This window comes from Cataglyphis hispanica, chromosome 3, assembly GCF_021464435.1.
Source record: "Cataglyphis hispanica isolate Lineage 1 chromosome 3, ULB_Chis1_1.0, whole genome shotgun sequence".
Classification (NCBI taxonomy): domain Eukaryota; kingdom Metazoa; phylum Arthropoda; class Insecta; order Hymenoptera; family Formicidae; genus Cataglyphis; species Cataglyphis hispanica.
In genome coordinates this window covers 11,626,689-11,653,000 of record NC_065956.1, presented here as the reverse complement: position 1 = coordinate 11,653,000, position 26,312 = coordinate 11,626,689, and the positions used below count along the sequence as shown (strand labels likewise).

Sequence of the window (26,312 nt, the reverse complement as noted above, 5' to 3'; positions counted from 1 at the left end):
ATATTCTGGAAAATATTTTTTATTCCATATTAGAACGTGAGTTAAAGATTAACGTCTAATTATTGAATTGTTTTCTCACTAAAGCAGTTTCTACTACAATAAAAATGTAATTAAAGATTACCTTATATAGAACGTCTGCTGCATAAACTTTTGACAATGTTTAGTGAAAACGTTAATTTTATACATTTTTATGACGACGTTCTCTCAAATTGAACAAATTATGTTACTAAAGCTTATTTATATTTTTTGCTGAGATTACCAAAATATTTAATGTAAAATTAAAAATTTGCATTAAACAATAAATTTCCATTACATATTTATTAATACCATTTATTTCAAATTACCGAATGGGCAATAAATGTGCGGAGAAATATTTTTTATATGTATTTGTTTATTTCTATTACAACTACGTATATGTTTATTTTTATTATAATATCATTTTAAAAATAATTAATATTTTTTTTTAATTTTTTTAAATAAGTAGTCACAATGTAAGCTGATAATAAATTAAGTGTAAACATTCATTGAATAAATTGTACTTTTTATGGAAATTATAAGTATATAGAAGCAGAAATTAAATATATTTAATTCTTTTACATACATATTGTAACTTAAATTTATATGATAATATTCAATGATAATATGGGTATTCATATGATAATATTCAATGATAATATGGCTAGTAATAATTCATATACACATTTTGCAAAAAAAAAAATCGATAAAGAGTGTCCACAGCAAACTATTAAATATTAAATAATCATTGATGATGAAATTGATCGTTTTGAGTGTGAAAGACTTCTTGTATACCTCTATCATTTCCTCATTTCTCCGCATACGACAATTTGCAGCAGCTTCATCATGCTGCTGTAATCCGATGACGTAATCTCTCGTGTAATTCTTTACTTTGTATTACATAATAATCGCTTTTCATAACTATGCAACACGTATTGCCTACAGCTTAGCATTAGCTATTACTCAGCAAATTGTTGAATAATGATTATATATATATATATATATATATATATATATATATATATATATATATATATTGTATAACAATCTTTTCTTGGTGTAAATAATATACAAATACAAAGTCTAACTCTCTGATTTTGATCCATAGGTCATCAAAATTGGAGGGGGACAATTCCCACACTTCCTTTGTTATATGAGACATGAATAACGGGAAAGTCATGAAGAAATGTGATTGTTTTAACTTATGAATATATAAATCACTTTTTAATTAAATCGTTCTATTTTTTGATAAAGCAGATTTGATAAAATATATTACAATTGACATATTAGTATATCTGATGATATACATGTATCAATCTACAAAAAATATTTGGAATATTATCTGCTAGTTTATTGTATACACACATAATATTCTTAAAGTTAAAGTTACTAGAAAATTTATTTATCTTTCGAAAGTTTTAACGGATGTGCCCCCTTAATTTCATTATTTTATTGAGATATATTTGTTTTTTTTTTTCTTGTCTTTGAAATAAAATAATGAAAAGTTTGCATGAAAAAAGACAGTATAATATGATGAGAAATAGTAATTTATTCATAAGCTATCTCTTTTCTAAGGATATCTTTTCTTTATACAATATGTATTCTACTATCTAGTATGTATTCTGTTTCAATTATCTAGTATAATCTTAAATAAAAATGTAGCATTATTTCGTTAGTATAATTTTGCAGATACTATAATTATCGAGAGTCTCCTAGTCGCTCTTACTGTATCTTACTTACCGCTTCTCTCGCTTTCTCCCGCAGAGGATCCTTAGAAAGAAATGTTTCATCGGTCGTTCAGCTTCAATTCAGTCTCACAATGAACACCAACGCGAACGTTTCGCGCTATTGTCATCGAGTAAAAGTAAGAACGATGAACCGTTTCTGTTTATCGTCTGACGTCGTTTCTCCGGCTTTGTTTCTCATATGATCACAAAAATGTCCAAGTTTTTCTCTATTAGCACGTTTTCTATATTTCTATTTTATTTTATTTTGTTACTTCGATTGCGATTTCCTTTTTTTTTTATTCGATATTAACTTTGTATTTGTGCATCTTATGTTATTTCGTTCGAAGTAACATATATAAAAATTTCGATGATTTATGCGATGGAAGTATTATTGTCAATTGTATGTAATTTCTTACATACAATCTGAGGTTGTTGTTTCTTAAAATAAACAATAACAAAGAACTTGCAACTTTGTAGAAGATTAATTAATTTCCAATGTTGAGTAAAAATTTCATCGGTCTCAGTTGTTGCAATGATGTCAAATAACGTAGCATCGAGTTTGTTTGTTCCCTTATTTTACTGCTCTTAAAGCAGACATTAAAGTAGATTTCTAACTTTGCAGAAAATTAATTTCAAATCGAATAGGAACTTCGTCGGTCTCATCGATGTCGAATAATCAGAAAATCCGATTAATTGTCGAGTCGTTCCAATAGATTACCCCACCTTTAACTTCATCAAGAATCAAAGCAAATTCTAAGCATCGTAAAATGGAAACTTCGTTTGATTATATCGTACCAGAGAATCCAATCAACTGCCTTGATTAAATAGAGAATTAAAGGGCTAACATCTTCGCATCTTTCAGAGCTCACTCGAGGCAGATTCACGTTAGCGTTTTACACCGAGAATGACCGACTATCCGCGACAACGAGTATCCCGACAATGGAAGAGAGCGTCAGATTGGTGAGCGCGGATCCCCGAGTGTTCGGTTCCTATACGGCGCTTCCGGTTCCCCTACGCGCCGTTGCATCTATTGTTCGTTCGATACGTGCCACGCCGTTCGGTCATTGTGTAATGCCCGACGTTTCGCCGTTGACGTATTCCACGCCCCGGACCACCACGTGCATCCTTAATTAATGACACTTCTTTTTCGCCCCTCTCTCTCTCTCTCTTTCTCTCTTCTTCTTCATCCTCCTCTTTGTTCTTCCTCTCATTCACACGTATCGATACGTCGTCGACACGTCGTATGTATCATCGCGTCGTAGGCGTTTCCGGTAACGCTGCGCCAGCCTAAACCGGCTCGTCTGATGAGATTGTGGTACCCCGGGGTCCGGGTATTTACACGCACGGGAGCATTGCACGCAACATTCTCTCCGTCGCGATCGCGTAATGCCGAGAAATAAAGTATGCCGACAGCACGCGCGGTAAGATAAGATAAGATGCGGATAGGTAAAATTAAAGTAAAATAAATATAAGAAAGATAAATCAGTGAGATTCCGTGAGAGAAGCGCGAATTGAAGACGATTCAGAAATCTATTATTTGAATTATTAGATAATATAAATGATGTTTTTAGCAAAGTGAGAAATGTAAACGGTTTTGGAAAATTATTAAAGTAATTTTTAATCATAAAATTAATAATTTTTAGTAATAAATTATTAATTTCTATGACTTTTGATCAAATTAGATAAAAATTATTGTAGATTGCAGTTGTGTGTGTGCTTTTGAGGATCTTAAATATTTGAATTCCTTATTATTTTTATAAAAATAATTTAAGGAGGAAGAGACTCTAATTTTATTTTACATGCAATAATGTGTAGAAATAACTTGTTCTTTCTGCAAGAACACAGTTTATCTTAGTTGAGTACACGTGTACATTGTTGAACTTAATAAAAAACACATCAAAAAAATAGTATGTGTTCTTTTCGAAAATAAAACGTCTAAATATAAGAGAATATCGAGAAATCTAACAATACAGAAAGTCTGTATCAATATACGACATTGTTTCTATTATAAGTAGTGACACACTGGTAATACGAAAAATGAATTTAATTTTTAATCTGGGTCAACAATAGCCAACACACAATATCTCGTCATTTTACAATACCAGCAGACATTTATTTTGGTATCGATTTGCTTTGAATTAATAAATCCGATGCCTTTCGATTTGAATGCAAAACTATCCAATTTGCTGCGTCACCATTCAAATGATCTTAAAGAATATTATATAATAGTATTGTCAAGCTTTTCACAATAGTCAAATCTCTCTCTCTCTCTCTCTCTCTCTCTATCAATATGTAATGTTCATAAAACTCTGTGTTTGATGAAATAAAAATATAAGTGAAGTCTTATCCTTCTTTTTTTTTGAATGTGAGAAAATATGATGACATCTTTTATTTTAAGTATAAAAAATGCTAAAAAAACAGTCTTAAGTCCACTTGAAGTATAATGCGATGTTTACGATATTATGATAATAGCGCTTAAATAAGATTATCGTGAGGCAATATAGGTTTTTATTCGAAGAATCATGAAAAAAATTTGAATGATGATACGGTGGATATGTATATGATAAGAGATAAATCCATCTCTTCTTGATAATTTCGAAATTTCTGGATACAACAGTTTTTACATCTTCATTTAAAAAAAAAAAAATGAACCAAATATTTAATATAAAAAATGAAAAAAAATGGATGAAAAAATTAAAAGAAACAAATTTACATTATATTTTACTAGAAGAATTATCTAGATTCGGAAAGGTTTTAGAGTTTTTGAAAAAAAAACCACAAAAAGTCAAAATCTTTTTAAATATTAAAATTGATACACTGAAAAAAATCTAAGGTTTTAAAAATACGAATTTACATATTTTTTTCAGCACCTATAATACAAAACCCAAAAACTTATTCCAACTATTCAGAAGTTAAAAAATGCAATAGTTCTGAAAGTTTAAATATTCAAAAACTTGAGAACTTTTTTGGGGGGAAAAGTTCGTTCAACTTTTTAATCTAGAACAACATATTACGATCAATTGATAATCTTTAAAATATAATACTTACTTTGCTCGGAGGCCAATGAAAATAAAAATCCCAGATGCCACTCCAGCTATCAATAAACCAATACTGGGCGAGACGACCATGTTCCTCCTTCTCTTCAAAAATTGAAACTTGCAGAATTCGGGAACGTTTTTAATGTTCATGAAAAACGTGACGAAAGAACACTTTTTCTTCGAAAGGGAAAAGTATTTTCTTTCCATATATGTCTCTTTTTAAGAGGGAGCAGAGATATTTCTGAGATGTGATTGGAAGTACGCACTTTGATCGACTGTTACTCGCGTTTTTCGCGATATGATACGTACGTATCCGGCATACATATATCGATACAATCGATAATAATCATTCGACGCAGCACAGAAACATTTCGGAACGATTAACATCATCACAGCACATCGCCAGGCGTGAGCAAGGACATGCCCGAAAGGTCTTGGCATAATGTAATTTATTACGGGAGTGTTTATTGGCTATATATCATCTTTATGTTCTTTTATAATTTATTTCTATCAAATGTTAAATGTAACGATTACTCTATATATATATATATATATATATATATATATATATATATATATATATATATATAGAAGGAGATATATGAAGAAATTTAATTTTTTTAATATATTTAGAATTAAGCCAAATTTTTGGAGCATTTTTACTCTTATATAATAATTTTTAGGTTGTTATAAATTATATATATATTATTTTATTCATAATTTAATGCAAGATTTTTAAATGTTTGATGTACTATTTTTCGCACTTTGTACATTTTGTATTTTAAGATTTTTTTCGGTAATTAAATAGCAAAAAATAAAAGAAATTAACAAATTCATTTTATGAAATTGAACTTTTAAGTCATTCATATATTTTGGAGAATTTATGCAAAAATATTTTAAATACTAAAAAAAGTTTTAATTATAAATTTCTTTTATATACAATTAGACTATATATTTTATTTCTGGAATTTCGTGAATTTTTTTAATGGAAAAAAAACTGCACATATGTGAATAGTATTGCATTTAAGCCATAAATAACGTCTTTCTTCTTGATAATTAAATGTGTAGGTCTATTTTTAAAATGGAATACACACCATCGGTTATATATTTAATTCTTATCGATTTCCCGTGACCTTTGGAAGAGAGAAGCTGAATAGCATTCATCATATATCGGTATCTTTCGCTATCAATGTTAATCGAGTTCAAGAATGTGAAGAATGCGAAAAAATTTATAAAATTTCTTAAAATTAAAATACTTGAAAAATTTTTAAATCAAAATAATTCAAATCTTTTTTACGCTATTCCAAATTCCTCAATATTTATATATTCTATTTCAGATTTTTGTGTACCACATTCATTGCATTTTAAAAATTGCAAGTAAGATAAAATGTATTTGATTATTAATCATACCTTTATTTTTTTATACCAATATGTCATTTTGTATAAGACAAGGTGAAAGATATAAGAAGCTCATATTCTCTTATTATATTTGATTTAAAATTAAAAATGCAGTTGGTTCTCTGAAATTATGCACTATTAATTAACACTTACATATTTATTGAATAGTTCAATTTTGAAGTGAAGAAGAATTTTTAATTCACGTCAAATCTAGAGAAATTTTTTTAACTTTATCACAAATCTTGAAAAATGCGTAATGTGAAAGTCTCTATCGTTGGAGTATACTTCATGTCTCTTTATTCACTATCACTTTATCTGCACAGACTCTTTTTCTCGCGCATTTATCTCTCTCATAAAAAAAGGTAGAAAGAAAGCGTTCACTTATTTTAGAGATCAAGAAATCACAGCCGTGTTTCTTTTCCCACACGCGAATAATATATATAATAATATATCACAAAAATTATACTCGCATATCGCACATATCCGTCCGGTGCTCGTGATAAAACTCGACTAGGTCCCGATTCTGCAATCTCGTAGACGATTTTCTACGAGTTAGGAAAGTTCGTCTTCGTCAGTTCACATAATACGTGATGTTTGTTTCATCGTGATGCGCGAAGCACGTGAATTACAGTGACGTGTTTTTACCTGTCGGGGCCTTAGACACTCTCACATTTAGAGGTCTTAAATATCATAATTTTTATGCCTCATTGACGTTCAATCTATCAATCGTCGATCTGCAGAAATGCACGTTACATATTTATTCATATAAAAAATAGAGTACAATAATAAAATATCGCGTAAAAAGAGCAAAGCCTTGTAATTTTTTATTTTATTATTTTCAATGTAAAAAAATGATATTAGTATGCGTGTCCAACTCTTATTATTAAACTGCAGTTGCATGTTGAAGGTCCAGTCATTCGTTGCGGTGGAATTATCACAGTTATTGAACATGTTGGTTTTCGTATGTCAATTGTATTACATTTTAAATAAATGGAAATTTTTGAATCTTAAGATATGTTCATACGTGACAGCTGTCCAATGACACTTTGTCTGAAAAAATGTAACTATCAAGGAAATACTGAACTAACCAAATTATTATATTGCAAGTTTTATATTTAAAGCTTTTTCTTTTTCTTTTTCGATTTGATATTGCTAATTGCTTTTGCTAAGAATCAAAATATTTTAGATTATATAGGTGCTTTTGTTTATATATCAAACAATGTATATTCAATTTAGTTTAGTTTATAAGTATAACTATAAATATAATAATACAAAAAAAAAACTGAATTCTCTTAGTTTTTGAAATTAGATTTTGTAATATATTTTTATTTAAACGCGCGAGTAATGATGTTTAAAGACAAAGACGTGTAATTATCATGTCACGTTGCAAACTGCTGATGTGAAAATGAATAGGTCGCGACGTAGATTCATTTGCTAATACTAAATGCTGTCAACGTAACGTCACTTTACAATACTTGTATATAACGTTTGCATCGCCGGTTGAAGTCTTCGAGATGTGGAACGATGCTCTTGATGATGCGATCATAGTGTGAAAATATTACGCACCATATTATCGTATTGGCAGCTCTTTCACATGACAGCCTGACGAGTTTATATGATACATGGTACATTGTTATCTCGATTATCTACCAGATGCTTCGCTCCTGCGAACGAGATTATAATTCGCCTTAGCTACTTATTAAATATTTTATTTATTTCTTATTACAAAATTTGTCATTTTGCTTATAAATTAGTTTTTTTTTTTTTTATTCAAGAAATTTATCTGGAAATTAAATCTATGACCTAATGTGAAAATTTATTATATAATTCAAAATATTTTTTAGTATCTATACATAAATATTTTTACATATAACAAATTCTTTCAAAATATATGTAATTTAAAAGAAGATTTGGTATTTCATAGAATAATATATGATATAATTTTTTAATATACTTTTTTCTTTTATATCAGAAACAATTATAATTAGAAAATTAATCATTAATATATAATGTTCTATCTATTCAATTAATTAAATAATTATTTATATAAATCTTTGTATGATAAAAAGGCACTGTATTTTTATATTGAAAAATTTATGATGAAAAATAAATCGCCAGTATTATGCACACACGAATATATCTCACACGATGAAATCATAATTCGCTCGAATTATTAATTTTATTACACTTAAGAATTATCAGACTTAAAATATCTTTATGTCTAAAAAAACTTGACAATTTATAGAAGAACATCAAAAACGTGTATCGTATTTAGCTGTGTATAGTGTAACCAGCTGTTTGAAAATAATTTTGTTTTCCAAATGTATATAGAATTACTGTTCTACTAATTATATTGATAATGCGATAATCGTGTAGTACTTATCCAGGCGTGAAATGATAGTTCCCAATCGACCGACTTTATCGGTTGTTTAATTATCACTAGAAGACTTCAGTCTCTGTGTTCACATCTCATGTTTAACATCGCTGATTGTTTTGTCATTTTTTTTTTTTGTATATAATATGTCGAAAAATTAAAAAGATTGTTCTCTCTCTCTTTTTCAACGGTCATAAAAGTCGAATAAACAGTTTTTTGCTGATTGAAGAAAAAACGATACTTGAGAAATCTAGAAACGCCAACAGTGTTGGTTGAAAAGTTATCGCGCTTCATCGACGATCTTCTGTCAAAGATCATTTTTGTCTCTAGTGGATTTAGTTAATTTTATTAAACTTACGTTTCAATAAAATTTTTGCGTGCTTATGATAATTAAAGTTGAAAATGGAGCAGGATTCAATTATAACGATGAACGAGATCCAAAATATTGGAGAGGAATCCGGTTTTTTTGCGTCGATTCCTTTGAAGGTAAGACGAGAAACGGGAATTCAAAAATAGATATAATTCGATATATTTTCAATGCCTAATAACGCGGATATGGAAAAATAAATTTTGTTATAAAATTGTAATATAATATTGAAATATATAAATAAAATACATTATGAAGAAATCACTCTCTTTCTTGAAATTAAGCTGGTTTTGAGATAACAGAAAAGTGTTTTTTTTTTTTTAGGCTCTGTATATAATATCGTATTTATATGAAAAGAGTAGTTTGAATATATATCATAAAGCGAAATCATTTTTTGATTTTGAAACTCGAAGTGCTGACTCTTTATGTATAATTTGTATTACAAAAATTTGTATTATACAAATTATTTTGTGCCATTGTATGCTGCTGATAAAACGACAGCTTCTTTGTAGTGCTCCTGGCTGTTTATAGTCTTTTGGCTTTTCATGGAATTTTTAATGTTTTTTTAACAAATATATAAACGATAGCTATTAAATTTTTTTATATTGACGGTTTTGGAATGTGTTAAAAAAATTGTATTAATCAAGAGATAATTTGCTATTTATATAAAACTATAAAATACTAACGATTGTTATGAATCATGAAAATATTCTTATTAGCTTACGTTAATTAAATAAAACTATATTTAAATGAATGTTTTGACGTAGTTTGCGCAAAGGTTATTCGATATTTGATCGCGATTTTAAACCTTATATTATGATAAATATCTAAAGAAGCATAGAATATATCCCGCGCGATATCAGAAAGAAACCAGGTCATCGGAAGATAACAGCATGATATTGGAAATTTACATACATTGCGTTTCTCTTTGAAAATTTTCCGAGATGGAGAACGGAATTTTTATACAATGATTCAGAGTTATTATCAATCTGCGTATAACATTGATAGAGTAAACTGTTTTATCTCCATTTAAAAAATATACATATATAGATAGAATAAACTCTCTCTAATTAGATGAAAATTAGTTGCAGTTTGTTGTAGTTTCTTTTATTATTTTTATGAATAGGAAATTTTGTGCGTGATGAGAAAAGTATCAAGAAGTGTTATTATCGTGCACATTTATTTTACTTGTTTGCTAAATCGATCAAGAATAAATAGTATGTTATTGCTGTATTCATTGAATAATCTTTTAATGAAATTATTAATGAAATTAAGTGCGGATTTTAACTGATCCGCACATCATGTGAAAGTCATTTTATGATGATTAAAAAGCTCAAAGTATTTTTTTTTGAAAATAAATATTTTCTTTTTTTAAATCTATATAAAATCTTTTATTGTACAAAAACATATGTATTTATATAAACCCCATTTCCATAATCCGATAAATCTTACATTTATTGAACTCGATTTCCTTGATTCACAATCGATCACAGTTAAAAAGAGATAAAAACTTTATTAGCTTCAACTTTTTTTTCAACCAGAATTTTTAATCAGTCTCACTTTTCGATAGCAAAATCACATTGCCAGAAAAACAGATTGCCTGAATTGCAAAATGATCTAATGTCGCAACGATTTCGCGCAGTTTTTCATATACCGTGTGTATCCACAGTGAACAATAACATCGGTGGGAGAATGATTATCAAGGATGGCAATTCTCCTCGGACACTCGTGAACGACTAGCATTGCGACGGCGCATTCGTCAACGATACTGTTATCATTGATAGATGCGCGCGTAACCGTCACACATACAGACGCCGTACGTACTTGTGTGCGTAAATATTTTCACGTGCGATTACGTGCGATGTTAGGGAAGGGGGTGGCAATGGTGAGACATTTAGCCGAGCGGTAGAACGGACCTTTCGCGGAATGCACGATGCAGTTTACGTTCGACGTTCCGTGATACCGCGAGTCACTCTCCGTTATCAAACGTTATCGGCATGCCGATGATGAGACGTGACAGACCGATATAGCATCTGGTCGCCTTTACGTACGTGATTTTAGATACGCAAAAGGATTCGTGATGGATAACATGAAGGAGCGATCATGAATTACTTGTCTGGATAAAGCAATCGGAGAAGGATATTTCGAATATTCGTGATCGATTTTATTATAACGAGAAGATTGGATAAAAACGTATGCTTATGTATAAAATATTTGAGTATTTCAGATTCGACGTTGTCAATCATTTTGTTCACAAATTAAAATTTAAATATTTTTAAAAATATATTGAAATTTTCATATATTTATAATATTGTAAAATAGCAAACAATTTAAAATTCTACGAAAATTTCATTGTTATGGAAAAAGTTGCCAATATTCATTAATAGATTTTAGTTTTGCATCATGTTCGCATTCATTTTGCATATATGTTCATATGCATATTATATCTTAATTGATTTCGTTCTCTCCCCTACATTTCAATTTATATATATCCTAGCTTCTTTATTTTCTTTTTATACTATTTAATAATCATCAATAAAATTAATATCTAATTTTACGGTATATACAAATACATATATAAATAAAAGCAAAATTATGTTGCTGAAAAGATTTAAATATTTGTTAAAATATTTTATATGTATTTACGTATATGTTTCAATATAATGTGTGTTTCAATTTATCTATAAATAAATTATCTTTAAATTACTCTATTGAGAAAAATATTAATTTTGAATAAATACTTTGCTACTTAGATTTTAATAATAATTATTTTTTAGAAGTTGATCACAATCTCTGAAGCTTCGCGAAATATCGTAGGTCATACAGATACTTTTCCTCGACATGCAATCTTTAGTTGGAACATTAACGTAAATTAAAATTCGTAACATAACATTAATTTGATATTAAGAATGTCGAAAAAGATGAACAATAGCTGTTTAATTCAATTTTGAATATTTTGTACAATAAAAGAATATATTCGTATATTAAAAAAGAATGCTCAGCATTTGGATTGACTCATATGAATATTTCTATCTAATTTGTTTGAGATACACATCCGGTTACATATGTACAAGGATCATATATAAACTCGTATTCGCGTATATATATATAGATTAAAACAGCTTATCAGTAATTTTAATCATTATCATGTAATTCATATAATACATTTCTCGAAAATCTGCGAATTTTTGATTAATTTTTGATATATATTTTTTCACAAGAATTTTCTGTGCAATATGATAAAAAGTGCTCTCTTTAGAAAAAGTGGTGTATTTAAAAAAAAATATTTTAATGTCCAAATATCGACATCTTGCTTTCAACATCTCAAATATTTGTATTTTTTGATTAAATTATGTGCTCTTATCGAAGTATTTATGAGAAATACACTCGAAGATACGAGAATTGAAACCAACACTTGTTTGGATTGTAGGAAGTAAAGCTGTATTAATGAAAGAGAGAGAACCGTTTTGATTCGTCTCCCGACGATATCGTTCGATTCAATCAATCTTGTTAATATTAATCATGGAGTCGGAACGAACGCAAATGTCTGAAAAAATGAGGAAAGCTTCTGGCGATTACATAAAGACCATTGAAGGCGGTATACAACCGACGCAGGTGAATAATTCTGCTGTCAAATAAGAGATCTATTCTGTAACTTTTAACGATGTCGTTAGATATCATTGCGCAAATATTTTCTAATACGTTTTAATTACGCAAGGACACATAGGCCCCTAAATCTTGATCAAGGAAAAATTGAAAATTAAAGAAAGAGTCTTCGCTTCGAGTTGATGCGATATATTTAGCTTTATTTCAATAAGCTATCCATTATTTAAATCTTAATCTTAAATTTATATATATATATATATATATATATATATATATATATATATTAATACGTGTAATTAAAATTTTTCTTCATAAAATTTTTTCTTTCAATATCCGTATTAAAAAAAAATATGAAAATTTTTTCAAGAAAGTATCAAGAATGTCTATAGAAAAGAAAATTTTATATAATTCTGTACTTTTAGATGAAACTTTCTATAAAATGCTTTAATGTCACTTTCATGTATATAAAAATGTACATAAAGAAAATTGACGTGTGCATAATTGAATGCCATTTTTACGATTGATATATAGTAAGCTAGAATTAATTCTTCACAATTCTTTTGTTCTTTCAATCGATAATATGAAGCGTACAAGAAACTAATAATGCTGCAAAATTTTTACATAATATTATAATATTTGGATATTTGACATGCATAAAAAAAATCAGAAAATCGAGAATGGATGTCATTTTGATTACAAGATTTGTTACAGGGCCTGGAGATTAAAATTTATAAAAAAAGATGGCTGATGCTTATCCTCTTTGTACTATACAGTGCGAGCAACGCCATGCAATGGATCCAATACAGTATTATAGCGAACATTGTGATGCGTTATTACAATGTATCAAGTTTCCTCGTAGACATGACAAGCATGATATATATGATAACATATATACCATTAATATTTCCTGCTAGTTATCTGCTGGATAAGTTCGTAAGTAATCATCTTTTAACGATAAAAACGAAATATATCGGAGATTATATACGAGAATATATACTCATATCTCAGAATTATCATACATTTTTTAAGATTTTTCTTCTCGCGTAATTGTCTTTCTAAATTATTAGAGTGCGGTGATAAATTTTGAAAAATTGGACTTCCTGATTCGTCTGATTTTTCTAGGTATGATAACGAATTATGATGGCACATACAATTTGTACAATTTATTAAGAACTTGTAATATATGTGTAGCACCTTATCAGATCATTGCCAAATGATAACATTCTCTTCTACTTAAAATAAACAATTTTATATCTATCTAATAAACGAGTTTGTGGATACAATCTCGAGATCAACAGGATTTAATTTTCACGGACGATATCTTTTGAAAGTCACTCTTCTTCAAGTAATCATTGTTGCTGATCGAACGAATTTCATTCCGCATAATATCAATAGATTCCCGCTTATTAATATTTAAACATGGGGGATGGAATGGGATTTTAGGGTCTCAGATATGCCGTGATTTTCGGGGCGCTTGGAACTGCCCTTGGTTCCTGGATAAAGGTATTCAGCATAGCTACCGATCGCTTCTGGATTACGTTCCTTGGCCAAAGTCTGGTGGCAGTAAGTCAAACCTTCGTTCTGTCAGTTCCAGCCCGATTGGCCGCTGTTTGGTTTGGGCCTGATCAAGTTAGTAGCGCCTGTAGCATCGGTGTCTTCGGCAATCAGGTATGTAAATATCCTTATACACCATTAAAATATGCTATTTGGAATAAAATTTAAATTTGTTTGAAGAAAACTTGATAATTTAAATTTGTGTTATTTTTTTATTAATTTTTTATTACATTTTTACATTATCTCTTTATTTGTTATTAAATTATAAAAATTGTAAAAAATGTATGAAAATTTATCTAAAATTTTTTATTAAAATGAGATTTTTTTTAAGATTAAATTAATGATTGCTTTTATTTCTTTTTTTGAATAATGCAAGAATTTGATTTTGTATCAATATCTCTCTCTCTCGTTATCTTTGTACAAATATCTTTATGAAAAGTATGAAAAACTCACGATATAAAGAATGGCGTATCATCTGTCTGTAACGTGTTAACTTTATAAAGCACAAAAAAAAAACGCGAATTGTCAATCCACGCAATAAAATGATCTTTGATTACATGGATCAAGAGCGCGCGATAATAGACAATTGAAATGTAATATAATGATGAGATAAATGAATTTGCTTAATGCGACGTGGATATTAATTTAAATTCTTGTACTTTTCTCATTTGTATATGGATTACAAAATAATTATTATATGTAAAATAATTAAATATCTTGATAATTCCGTCTCTCTTATTCCAATTAATTCCAAATTAATAACTTTTAAATTTATTGCATATCAGCATTTCTGTTCAATTGAATATAATTTAAAATAATGAATTTTACATAATTTCGATTTAAATAATGCAGGAGCATTATTAAATTTTTTTTTAATGTTTGCATTATGTGTGTATATGCGTGATTATTTTTACATATATAATAAGGTCAATTTTTAGATTTAATTGTGTGAAAGGTCTTGCGAATTCCTCTTCAGTTTAATTTAATATAACTTTGTGCAAAATGTTTCGATTGTCATTGATTAATTGTCATCGTTCTAACAATTCTTATATTAAGAAGTATTACGCAAGATCTTGATTGTTTCTTAAAGTAAATTCTCGGTATTATTACATAAGACTCGTTTTCCATCAAACGGAGCCATTACCACTTATTGTTTCAAAAATATACGACATTGAAAAGACATGATTATTACAATGACACGTGTCGCTGCACGTGCAGGCAAACGAGAATTGGAACCCGCGCGCGCGGAATAAAGGAAGTGGCAGTCTGGAGTATTCGCTAATCGACGAAGGGTGCTCCAAGAGATTTAAATTGCGACTGTAATTAGGTGGGAAACCGAGTCGAAGTGGACACCCACGATTAATTTCGCTACCTCGACAGACATATCGTCCGTGTCTGTGCGGGGGCGGATGAATGAAACGAAGGGGGCAGGGGACTCACCCTATATCGGATTCAATTGATCCTAGGTGCGGACTGTGTGCGGACCGCTATCATTTTATCAGTTGTTACGTTAGCATTTTTCCGGGGAAGAGTATCACGCCTTAATTATATCGATTTTGCAATGAATAAAACGGAAACTCGATTCAATACTAATTCAATATTAGTAATACTAATTTTATCGTGGATCAGAATGTTAAATCACAACTCTAGAAACATAAATTTTCAGAAAAGAAAAAATATCTAATGTCCCTGTTTTTTTTAATTTCTATCTTAAGATTTTTACATTCAAGTAGAAAATATAAAAACCATATTTCTTTTTTATTTGTTTTTAAATTTTTACAATTTAAATAGAAAATATAAAATTGCCATTTTTTTTTTTGTATTGAAAAAATGAACATAGTCTCATACATAGTCTCTTTTCATATAATGCATAATTTTAAATTTTTATAATTTTATAATTCTAAATAATTTTTAGTGTTTTTTTTTTAAATACGTAAATAGATATGACTTGTTTTAACAGCTGGAAACGAAAACATTCCACTAATAATAAGTAAACCTGTAATAATACAAATATAGTAATAATACAAACAATACTAATTTTGTTTGTTATAAATAGACGCTTTCAAGATAAGCGTTGTTATGTATGTTATATAATCGAAGAAGATTGAACGTAACTACACAATAAATGTTTTAAAAACTTTTTTCTGAAACTCGAAAACAAATTCTTAGGATATTCGTCTCTTGGCTTTTTGTTGCAGCTGGGTATTGCTATCGGTTTTTTATTTCCACCGATGTTAGTGCCCAACAGTGACAATATCTGCAACATTGAAAGGGGATTGCGACTTATGTTCTATATCGTCGCGGCTTTTACGACGTTTGTGCTAGCTCTCATATTAGTCTGTACGTAACTTCCATTTATATCGGATAGTTGTACAATAATAAAATCTCGAAGCTGAAAAATTTAGGAAAGATATTATTTGACTCACGCAAATAAAATAAACAATATATGACTTTCAATGATATAATGATTAGAATATTTTGTTATAAAAATTATCAAACTAAAAAAAAAACAAGAATATAAAAGAAATTGTTTTACACAATTGAAAAGATATTTTATGTAAATAATTTCCTTAAAATATCACACATTATATTTTATGAATGTTATCTCATTAAGAGATATTTCGAAATAATATATTTCGTCTTTACACAAATTTATATTTTCTTTAATCAGCTCCGAAATTTTATTATTAAGACACGTACATTTTCTCCTAACATTTAATAGAAACCAGTAATTTATAGTCTTCAAGTCGGCACCGCCTTTACCACCTAGTCCTGCTCAAGCTGTTCAAAGAGGAAACACCGAGAATGAGTCGTTTTTTTGTTCTATCAAGAGGCTGTTCAGCAATATCGGTTACGTGTTGCTTTTATTCAGTTACGGCATCAATATCGCCGTCCTTTACGCCATAAGCACCCTCTTGAATCAAATTATTCTCAAATATTTCCCGGTAAGTATTTCCTTTCCCCAAGAAATTACAATTCTCTGCAATTGAAATTTCGTTTTTTCGATATTCTTTTTGGATTCTATTTCACAAATTGTTAATTATTAATATTAAATATTTTAATATGTGTATTTTTTCTCGATTCTCTGGAAAATTATAGAATTTAAACTTTTCTTCCTCTCAGGGACATGAAGAGGACGCTGGTCGTATTGGCTTAACGATAGTTTGCACCGGGATGTTGAGTTCCGTTATATGCGGCGTTATATTGGATAAAACCCACAAGTTCAAGTGAGTAATCAGATTCTACGAAGTGATGACTTCTATTTTAATATTGCCCAACAACACTTTTTTAAAAATCTACATCACTTGAACAATGGTAATATTATTTAAACAAATTACTTCGATTCTTTTTTCAAATTAAAATCAGTATATAATAACGATTATTGTATTAAAATCTTATCAAGATTTAAGATGTCGTTTATGTTGTAAATAATTCATCAAATTATATTAAATTGTATATTTTTCTGTACTTCAATTTATATCATTTTATCGGATAATATAAATTGAGATTTATGCGATTGAAACGATACAAAGAATATATAAATTTTCAGAGAGACAACGCTAATAGTCTATCTATGTTGTTTCATGGGAATGATAATTTTTACTTTGACACTGGACAGCAAAGGGATATACGTTGTCTACATCACGGCCGGCGTCTTAGGGTAAAATCTAATGATTATTTTCACATTGTGTCATTCGCGAACTTTTTAGTAGAAGTACTTTATATCTGCACAAACATATTTAATATTATGATTTTCGCGATGATGCGTTTCTTAATTTATAAACATTGATTTCATTTTTTGACTTGTCATAAGATACTCTATATTTTGATGTCAGACTTCGCTAAAAATTCTCGTTAAAATTGTCCTTTTCGTAGAAGTTCGCGCATTCAATAGATAATTCGCTCATCTTTAATTTGGGACTTTTACAATCTATTTCTAGCTTCTTTATTACCGGTTATTTGCCGGTCGGTTTTGAGTTCGCCGCTGAGCTTACGTATCCGGAACCAGAAGGAACGGCGGCGGGTTTGTTGAACGCAGTGGTACAGGTTTTCGGCATCACCTTCACGATGCTCTACGGTTTTTTATTCGGAACATTCGGTGACTTATGGGCAAACATCGCGATGTGCATCGGCCTCGGAATCGGAACTTTGCTTACGATTATGATACCCAACGATCTGAGACGCCAAAACGCGAAAGTTTGACAGTTTAAACGGCAGTCAATCGTAACAGGTAGCGATGGGCTTCTACAGCTCGGGACGAGTGATTTCCGCCTCGACAATTCTCCCCGCGACACATTGTCATAGTCCATTTGGGACTTAATTTATTCTTTACGAGTACACACTATATGCGCCAAGAGTAGCATCGTTTTTCTCAATCATGTGTACCTATCGAGGGAAGATGTATCTTTCCTGAAACTATAAGAGTTCTGAAAAAGACTAGTTGAAGATACTAGGATATGAAAAATATAATTATTTTTCATGTAAGATTCTCAAATTTTTATTTTAAAATTTACATAGATATTTGATTTAGTGCTTAGTGTCCAAGTGCTAAATCAAAAATGAGAAAGCTAGAAAGCTGTGTTTTAGAAATAATGGTCCAATTTTGTGTAAAAAATATTTAATAGCCAGATTTGCCAAATTTAAAAAGAAAGATAGGTATATATATTTTTGTTTCCACGCTATACATTCTTAGATATAATGGAAACACAAAGTGTTCTATTGGTACAAATGATAATGAAAAACAAAAATCGTTGGGAAACTTCTCTGGATCTTGTTAGTTGGTCTTCTTTATCTCAGGTAGGTTGTAGTATTTAGATAGCGTTATGCAACAATAAAATAATTATGCCAAAAATTGGCGAATTAATTTTATTATAATTTATTAACTATAAAAATTTGAAAAAAAAAGTTTTAGGAATTCATTATAAAATAATATATTCTTGTATCTGTCTATAAAAATTTTACAATTTTACAAATTTTGAATTTTTATCTTTTTACATTTTCTTCAATTTTTATATCTTTCTATTAATCTATTTTAATATTGATGAGTAATAAGAAGAAAAACGATAAATTCCTTATCTTGAATTAACGTATGTTAAAATATATGTCTTGTTGTGTAACGTTAATTTAGAAAATGCCTAATCATTTGTACAAACTTTCAGCCGCGCAGATATTTGTTGCAGATAGATTGTATATGGAAAAGATATAGATAAAATAATTAAAAATGACAAGCCTAAGAATAATGACACTCCAAGTTATTGCGATAATATATAAATATTATATAAATATATAAGTAGAAAAGAGCATAAAGAATGATAATGAACATGGATTTCACCTCTGTTATCTCGTGGCATTAATTATTGTCGATTAATATTCACTATAATAATTGTTATATTAAAACGTTAATAATAGAGCGATTGTAGTTTTTCGCAATGATATGACATGTTACTTTATTGGCGTAAAATTTAACTATTCTTCTTGTATTTATTCTATCCGGCAATAATGTAATATATGTAGTTCTGATTGTTACTATTTGCGTGGAACTACTCGCTCGTTTTATGTGATAAAAAACTATAACAAAATAAATTATTTTCCTTTTTCGAAAGGCGAGCAAAAATGTAGTTTTGTTAAAATGTAGCTATTTATAAATTAGATCTGTACAAAATCGTATTTTATCGCGGTATACAAAAAATGTAAATTCTTGTAAATGTAGTCTTGTTTTTTTGTTTATTTATCTATTGAGTGTTCGAATTGTTATGTTGAACCCCATTTTTAATTGCTCATTTATCTTGGGACATAAGAAATCATTTATTAAAAGAAAAATATATATTATTTACCTATTGCGAATATTGTCGAAGGATGAATGTTTTATTAAAATGTATAATATTTTTACGAATTAGTTCGGGTTAATTTGGCAGTATCTAATACATTCATATTCAAATCTGGAATGTTTTATCTTAATAAGGAAATCATCATACTTAGCGATAAGAAGATATCCAACTGCGAGTATAAAGCATTTTAAAACTTATATGATCACCTTGTGTGCTATTAATATGATAATATATTTAATATTGTTTTTTTAATACTAAATGAGCTGTATTTTGCAATCGATCGATATTAATATCTATTTTTTCAATTACCAAGAGAAATTTTAAAATATCCGCCTTCGAACTGACAAATAAATTGTCTTCCAAGCGATATTTCTTCACTGTATTTCTTAAGCTATTTATTGTTTTCATAAGATAGTTCTATTTTATAAATAAAATGTTTAAACAATACAATCTGTTCTTTTATATGTTCTTTCATACATTGATCGAGCTTTACATATGAAAAAAAAGAGATGTCAGTTTCTATAGATATGTATCATAAGAAATACGAATCTATTGTATATTAATATTGATATAATAAATTTACATAATTAGATAGATATCGATATAAAATAATATATATATAAAGATATCTTTTATATAACAAAAAATATATTTATTTTACATAAAATTTAGATGTTTGTATACAGATAGAGATTAACGCAAATGTGATTATATCAATAATCTTTTATTTAAGAAATCTTCTATCTTACATTTTTTTAACATTATGTCTTCGGTAACGTGATACATGCACGGTATGTGGTGAGATGATAAGAACCTATCATATTTTACATTGATTCAAATGCGGTAACATGATTGTTGACGTTTCATTTCCTATTTGTTTATTTCAAACTTTTTTTTATGTTGCAATATAAAAAAATGTTTCATAACGTGTAAATTCGCATTTAAATATGAAGTTGCAAATAACAAAAACTGAAATTCAAAGAATAAATGTATTTATTACAAATTTATTCTATGAGTTTCTTCATCCTGAAGAAACGTCGGAAGTAGAAAAGTTGCCAAGTGGATAACCCGAAAAGAATACATATCGAGAATAAACTGAAGTATAGCACTCGAGTGTTTGTGGCCTCTGAAATAAAAAAGAAGTCCATTTGTTATTAATTAGAATTAGATTATCAAGTAATATAGAACTATGAAAATGTAACTATTATTTCAATGTGTACGTCCATTGTTTATAATTTAAAAATTTATTATCATTTTATTAAAGCCCTTTTCCTACTGTTTGAGAAAGTAATATTGGCTGTGAAATATTTTATATTTTTCCTAAGCGATATAATTTTTTTACATTGTTTTCTTACCATTTGTATCTCTCATTTCTTCCTCGTTTTTGCGCATTCTTGCGAAGTCTTGCACTATCGCCTCAGACAAATCTTCCAATCGTTTCAATTCCACTTCTACTGGTTTTAACTTGGCTGCTTCGCCGATCTGTTGATGAAAATAATAATGATTTTCACGGAAATTGGCGATAATAAAAATCTCAGCAGTTTCGTTAGTGTCGATATAAATCAATCGAAAAAAAGAATTTATTATAACCCATTTATTATAAAATTAAAACCAAATAATGATCTTTGTGTGTATTTTGTACAAAGTAACAAAAAACATTATTAGGCGATATTGTAAGTTCCAAGATTACAGTAGCACAAATCTTTGAGTAGCCAAGTGTGATAAAGTCGACTAATTATTTTTAAGAAGTTTGTTATTAAAATCCTTGATTTTTAAAGATCGTATTTTGAATGTAAATTTTATATCAGAAACTGTACAAAATATCCGCTCAAAAATATCTAAATAATCGAATATTTTAACACAAATTGTACACAAATTTGTTAAATTTTTTTATAAATAAAAATATTATGATATAACAAAATAATATATATATATATATATATATATATATATATATATATATATATATATATTATAATCTCTAAAAGATATACAATCAAATTATTTAGTATTTTGTGTCTTTAGTATTATTGAAAAAAAGTTGAAACTCAATATTAGCACATGTTACTATTATACTATTGTATATAGGGATGTACCATTAACATATTTTTTAAAAGTCTAATAATTACAATGGAAAATATATTCCTTGCAGAAAAATCGAATAATTTTTAAAGGCTAAAATATTTTTTCCAAATATTAATAGTCAGAATTAGTAGTAAAAATTCTTATTAGCAGAATATAATAATACGTTCATTATAAAGTAAATATAATTGATTTCAGTGTCGAACACTTATTTTGTGTTTGTGCAGATAAAATAACAGTTCTTTGTTAATGGAACATTGGCAATAAAATCATGCAAAAAGTAATGTAATTGTGCTATGCTCTATCAGCATAAACTTAAGACTGGCTACCATATACAAATGTCAGTTTGTGACAAAATGCATGCTATGTGTATGAAAACACAATATTGAAAACTCTACTTTACCAACTGCGTCGCGGAAATAAGCCACATATAAAGAGAAAATAGATAAAATAAGATCAGAGTTTCTTGTTAAATGATATCAAAGGTAGGATAGGTATATTTATAATAAATATGATCATTTGTAATGATATACAGTGCATGGACTTACGCCTTCGTAATTCTTTGCTTCAATGCCACGTTTTGTGATTAGCGTAACTTCTTGCCTGACTCCACGTTGATCTGAAATCATACACACACACACACATATATATATATATATATATATATATATATATATATATATATATAATGTAAAATTTTATATTTTATATAAGAATCTGTTTATTATAAGAATCAAATATATACATATATACATTTTTATATGTATTTTTTCAGTTTAGTTGTTTAATCAAATTAACAATAATTTCACAACAGAGCACAGTATGATAAATAAAATAAAATAATAAACCTGGTTATACGTACGATTTGGAACATGTGAAACAAAGCATATTTCAAAAGTATCATAAGTTTCAGTTACAAAGGAGAATTTCAATAGCTTTCCATGAGGAATATCTTCCTTCTGCGACAATATATGTCCTTTGGAATCCTGTATCTGTAAACAAAAAAAAATTATTCATTTAAAAATTTTATATTTATTGTCATATTTAAAGAAAATACGAAATTTTCTGTCACAGCTGTCAGTCCATAATGAGATATGACATGTGTGATTATGTCTTTCCTAACCTCTGCTCCTACAGGACTATATTCGACAAAGGATGAATGAAGAGATACCGTAGGATAAATCACAATCTACTCACCGCGTAATCGGTTTTCTGACCTATCGCCTCGGACACCTCATATTCTCCCGTGACAAGTACATCCGCCTGAACCTCCTCCTTGAGACACTTGTGACTGTTCGGCGACAGGTAGAACATGATACCGTGAGCCTGAGCGATCAAGAAAATCGCCAGGAGAGCTCTGATGTGAGAGCGGCTCATCTTATTTGTTATTATTGTCAATTATCGTCCTGCAAAGGTTCCGATCAGCTTGACGTATTACCAGCAAGTTCCACGCATTCCACAGTACAGAACATTCGTCAACATCACGACATCACGATGAGGTGGCAGCCATTGACCATTAAATACTACTAATAACTTAGAGAGGACACACGAACTCTTTATATACTTGGAGATTGATTATGATTTTCTCTTGCATGTGAAACGCGAATAGTTTGAAATATATAAATATTTATGATTTAAAAAAAAATTTTTTATGATTTCTACTCTATATATTTTGAAATATAGAAATATTAGATAATTTCTTGAATTTTTTAACATTTATTACGAACGATCGATTTCAGCTACGAGGATCGTCTTCTAAGAATTTCGCGTAGTCAATGGTTCTGTCATATAGGCAAGAATTGCGGCTGCATTTTCTAACCTCTCGTCTAATCACTTTTAGGCGATTGCTTTCAACAGCTTTTGACATTTAACATATGCTACCATCGTCAGAATGGTACTGTTGGAGAATGATGCGGTAATTTGACATTTCGCCGGTACATCGCTTCCTCAAACGTGAAAGACTAATGAATTTTAATTGCAGTTCTTAGCGGAGCTAACCAAACTCTTTGAGAAATCGCGTCTGTCTGGTGCAGTGTCACTCACTATTAAGAGATGTGAGTGTAACCTTCGTTTTTTATTCATTTCTAGAACTTAAAAAAAAAGAATTTCGCATTTTATTAATTTATTTGAAAAATACTGGTCTTTTTAACTCTAGCGAATTATATATATTCGACAAGAAATAAAAAAAGATTTAACAACGAAAATTAATATGCTTTTTTATTTTTATTTCTTTTTTTCCTTGTATCTTTAAAGGTTTTTTATTTCTCTTACAGTTAATGGACATAATAAACCTGTGCCCAGGAAAGGCAGGCCTCCTCTACCGACTCCAACAGAGTATCTTTGTCTAGTTCGTGCATCTTTTCGCAATAAGAAAATCTCTACTGTTGTGTGTATCTGTTTTTCACTGATAGATGACAATGGCTTATTTATATCTCTGACACTAATATTTTCATTTTTCAGATTCATTCCAAAGATGTAAACAAATTCCAGCAGGCATATTGGACTCTCTTAAAGACAAATATAAGTGGACTGAAAAAGCTGAAGAAGGCAAAATCAACAAAGCCAAAGGTTCACTGACCCAACGAGGACTAACTGCATAGCAGTTGTTCATTTCTTTGTTATTAAAACTTTTTTATATACTGTGTTCGCCATATATTGACGTTTGTCTATTGCATAAACCAAGGAGAAAGGTGCATTTTGTGCAACATTTTGTATAGACTAATGTATAAAAGGTAAATAATATGTTATGAAGCACATACACACAGCCGCATTTTATAAATGCGCATTTTCATAAACTTGTGCAATTATAATAAAGCAATATTCAAATATTCGAGACAACTATTCGATTAAAATTCAAGACAGATAACCGGGAAAGAAATATTTAACAATTATCGCGGCATCAAATTTGAACGGAGTTTTAAATAAAATTACTTTTATTGATCTATTTGATATATAAATTTGAGTTTGATACATAAATTCAGGAGATAACGTTTTTCATATACATTTTATTACTATATCTTTTTCTTTAATTTTTTTGTTGGATTATATATGTGAAGATATCTATATATAATAAGAAAATAATACTTCTTTTTATAAAATTTAAATATCTTCAGATATAAAAAGGAACGTATCATCTTTTATATATTTTTATCACTCTCCCTGTATTGGAAAAATTTCGAAGATACTAAATTTCAATGCTATATTGTCTTCCAAACAATGGAACCAGTGACTTGAATAATACTTCGAAATATATCACTCTTCTAATCGTTTGTCGCACAAATATTGTTTTGAATGATGCGAAATAATCTTTGTCTCCGTTCCACAAGATTTATGGTGCTAGACTTTTAGTTGCAAAAATATCTGATCGATTTATCGCATGTCTCTCCGGTCATCTAAATAAATCTTTTTTTCGAGCAGTAATCCGCAACTGCGATTACCTAATCGTTACATATGCAAGCAGTTTATTTCGATAGTGCCGAGAATTACATTTTACTTGTTTTGTTAAAACGAAGAGAATTGCTGTAATTTGCATCTGTGTATTAGATTCATTGCGTTTCGGAATTTGGTTTCTGTTATTCTTGAAATAAACAATTTGCATCGAGTATTTCGTCGCAAATCTCAAAATCGTGCATCTTAAAATGCCTGTTAAAGTAACATTATCGATAAAAATTGCCGTATGATGTTCTTATTTGACAATAATGTCAAATGGGAAAAGAAAGTTCGAAAGAATACATTAATATTGTTTTGATACGGTCAGTACGATTTTATTTTTCCTCCACGAATCATGTTTTTCTCATCTCAAAGTAATCTGACGATCTGTGCGCGGCATTATATATTCTACAAGTAAACTTTGGCACTGAATCTGAACGAGGACCATTGTGCAAAATCCTGGAGGATTGCCAATTTAATATCTGATGTGTGTAACATGAATTTATTATTGTATACATTACAGCCGCGAATAAACAATCGCGAGTGAATCGCGTCGTCTTCATGAATCTCCTCCATTGCGCTTTCGTTATTGGAAAATTATGCGAATTGGAGAGCAAGAAATTTTGATTGTAACAGAGTTAAGGAATTTGATTCTTCTTTCTAAAAATATAGCCATAGTGCTACAAATTTTCAGCTTGGAGCACCAATTACTAAATTGATATTGAAGAATATATTTTCCTTCACGTTTCCTCGCAATGTTTTCCACAGATATTGAAAAAAAATGTGTTATTTGTAAGAAATGAGAAGTTTTATGCAACATATAAATAACAGATGACATGATATGATAAAAATGAGTACTGATTCATTTATATCCACGCGCGAGAGAAAATTTTA

General features: G+C 29.0%; 4 protein-coding genes across 16 annotated transcripts in view; 2 read left to right on the top strand and 2 right to left on the bottom strand.

Annotated features, from left to right (window-relative positions):
• Positions 1-7,824, bottom strand: part of LOC126859221 (uncharacterized) — a 40,312-nt gene extending 32,488 nt beyond the window's left edge. Inside the window, exon 1 of one of the 5 annotated variants that reach the window (XM_050610261.1) lies at positions 7,745-7,824. In XM_050610261.1, coding sequence (XP_050466218.1) covers positions 7,745-7,809 — 65 coding nt within the window. In that variant the 5' untranslated portion in view covers positions 7,810-7,824. Of the gene's footprint in view, positions 1-1,755; positions 3,075-4,790; positions 5,040-7,744 lie in introns of those variants that run through there. The other 4 variants (XM_050610260.1, XM_050610264.1, XM_050610263.1 and 1 more) reach the window with 4 other exon arrangements.
• Positions 1-20,357, top strand: part of LOC126859261 (feline leukemia virus subgroup C receptor-related protein 1) — a 53,239-nt gene extending 32,882 nt beyond the window's left edge. For 3 of the 9 annotated variants that reach the window (XM_050610352.1, XM_050610353.1, XM_050610351.1), the window contains exons 2-9: positions 12,350-12,534; positions 13,237-13,458; positions 13,969-14,193; positions 16,278-16,419; positions 16,819-17,024; positions 17,203-17,306; positions 17,630-17,740; positions 18,021-20,357. In XM_050610352.1, the coding sequence (XP_050466309.1) occupies positions 12,442-12,534; positions 13,237-13,458; positions 13,969-14,193; positions 16,278-16,419; positions 16,819-17,024; positions 17,203-17,306; positions 17,630-17,740; positions 18,021-18,282 (1,365 nt within the window). In that variant the 5' untranslated portion in view covers positions 12,350-12,441 and the 3' untranslated portion in view covers positions 18,283-20,357. Of the gene's footprint in view, positions 1-8,803; positions 9,039-10,816; positions 11,113-12,349; positions 12,535-13,236; positions 13,459-13,968; positions 14,194-16,277; positions 16,420-16,818; positions 17,025-17,202; positions 17,307-17,629; positions 17,741-18,020 lie in introns of those variants that run through there. The other 6 variants (XM_050610356.1, XM_050610357.1, XR_007688780.1 and 3 more) reach the window with 5 other exon arrangements.
• Positions 20,358-20,612: 255 nt separating this feature from the next.
• LOC126859296 (transmembrane emp24 domain-containing protein bai) lies at positions 20,613-23,518 on the bottom strand. The gene is made up of 5 exons (XM_050610429.1): positions 23,187-23,518; positions 22,852-22,981; positions 22,538-22,608; positions 21,263-21,389; positions 20,613-21,033 (listed from the first exon to the last, which is right to left on the bottom strand). Exons 1-5 carry the CDS (start codon positions 23,364-23,366, stop codon positions 20,912-20,914), a joined length of 630 nt encoding a protein of 209 aa, XP_050466386.1. The 5' UTR covers positions 23,367-23,518; the 3' UTR covers positions 20,613-20,911.
• Positions 23,519-23,741: 223 nt separating this feature from the next.
• Positions 23,742-26,258, top strand: LOC126859317 (signal recognition particle 14 kDa protein). The gene is made up of 4 exons (XM_050610455.1): positions 23,742-23,904; positions 23,971-24,043; positions 24,263-24,375; positions 24,450-26,258. The coding sequence occupies exons 1-4, from the start codon at positions 23,881-23,883 to the stop codon at positions 24,564-24,566; spliced, it is 327 nt and encodes a 108-aa protein (XP_050466412.1). The 5' UTR covers positions 23,742-23,880; the 3' UTR covers positions 24,567-26,258.
• Positions 26,259-26,312: the final 54 nt, after the last annotated feature.

Bases quoted from the DNA above. Each gene is read 5' to 3' on its own strand.
- LOC126859317 (XM_050610455.1), top strand. From the start codon at position 23,881: ATGGTACTGTTGGAGAATGATGCG. The intron at 24,044-24,262 runs GTGAGTGTAACC...TTTCTCTTACAG, and splicing joins GTCACTCACTATTAAGAGAT to TTAATGGACATAATAAACCT. The intron at 24,376-24,449 runs GTGTGTATCTGT...TTCATTTTTCAG, and splicing joins ATAAGAAAATCTCTACTGTT to ATTCATTCCAAAGATGTAAA.
- LOC126859296 (XM_050610429.1), bottom strand. From the start codon at position 23,366: ATGAGCCGCTCTCACATCAGAGCTCTCCTGGCGATTTTCTTGATCGCT. The intron at 22,609-22,851 runs GTACGTATAACC...GTATGATTTCAG, and splicing joins TGTTTCACATGTTCCAAATC to ATCAACGTGGAGTCAGGCAA. The intron at 21,034-21,262 runs GTAAGAAAACAA...TTTTTATTTCAG, and splicing joins AGAAATGAGAGATACAAATG to AGGCCACAAACACTCGAGTG.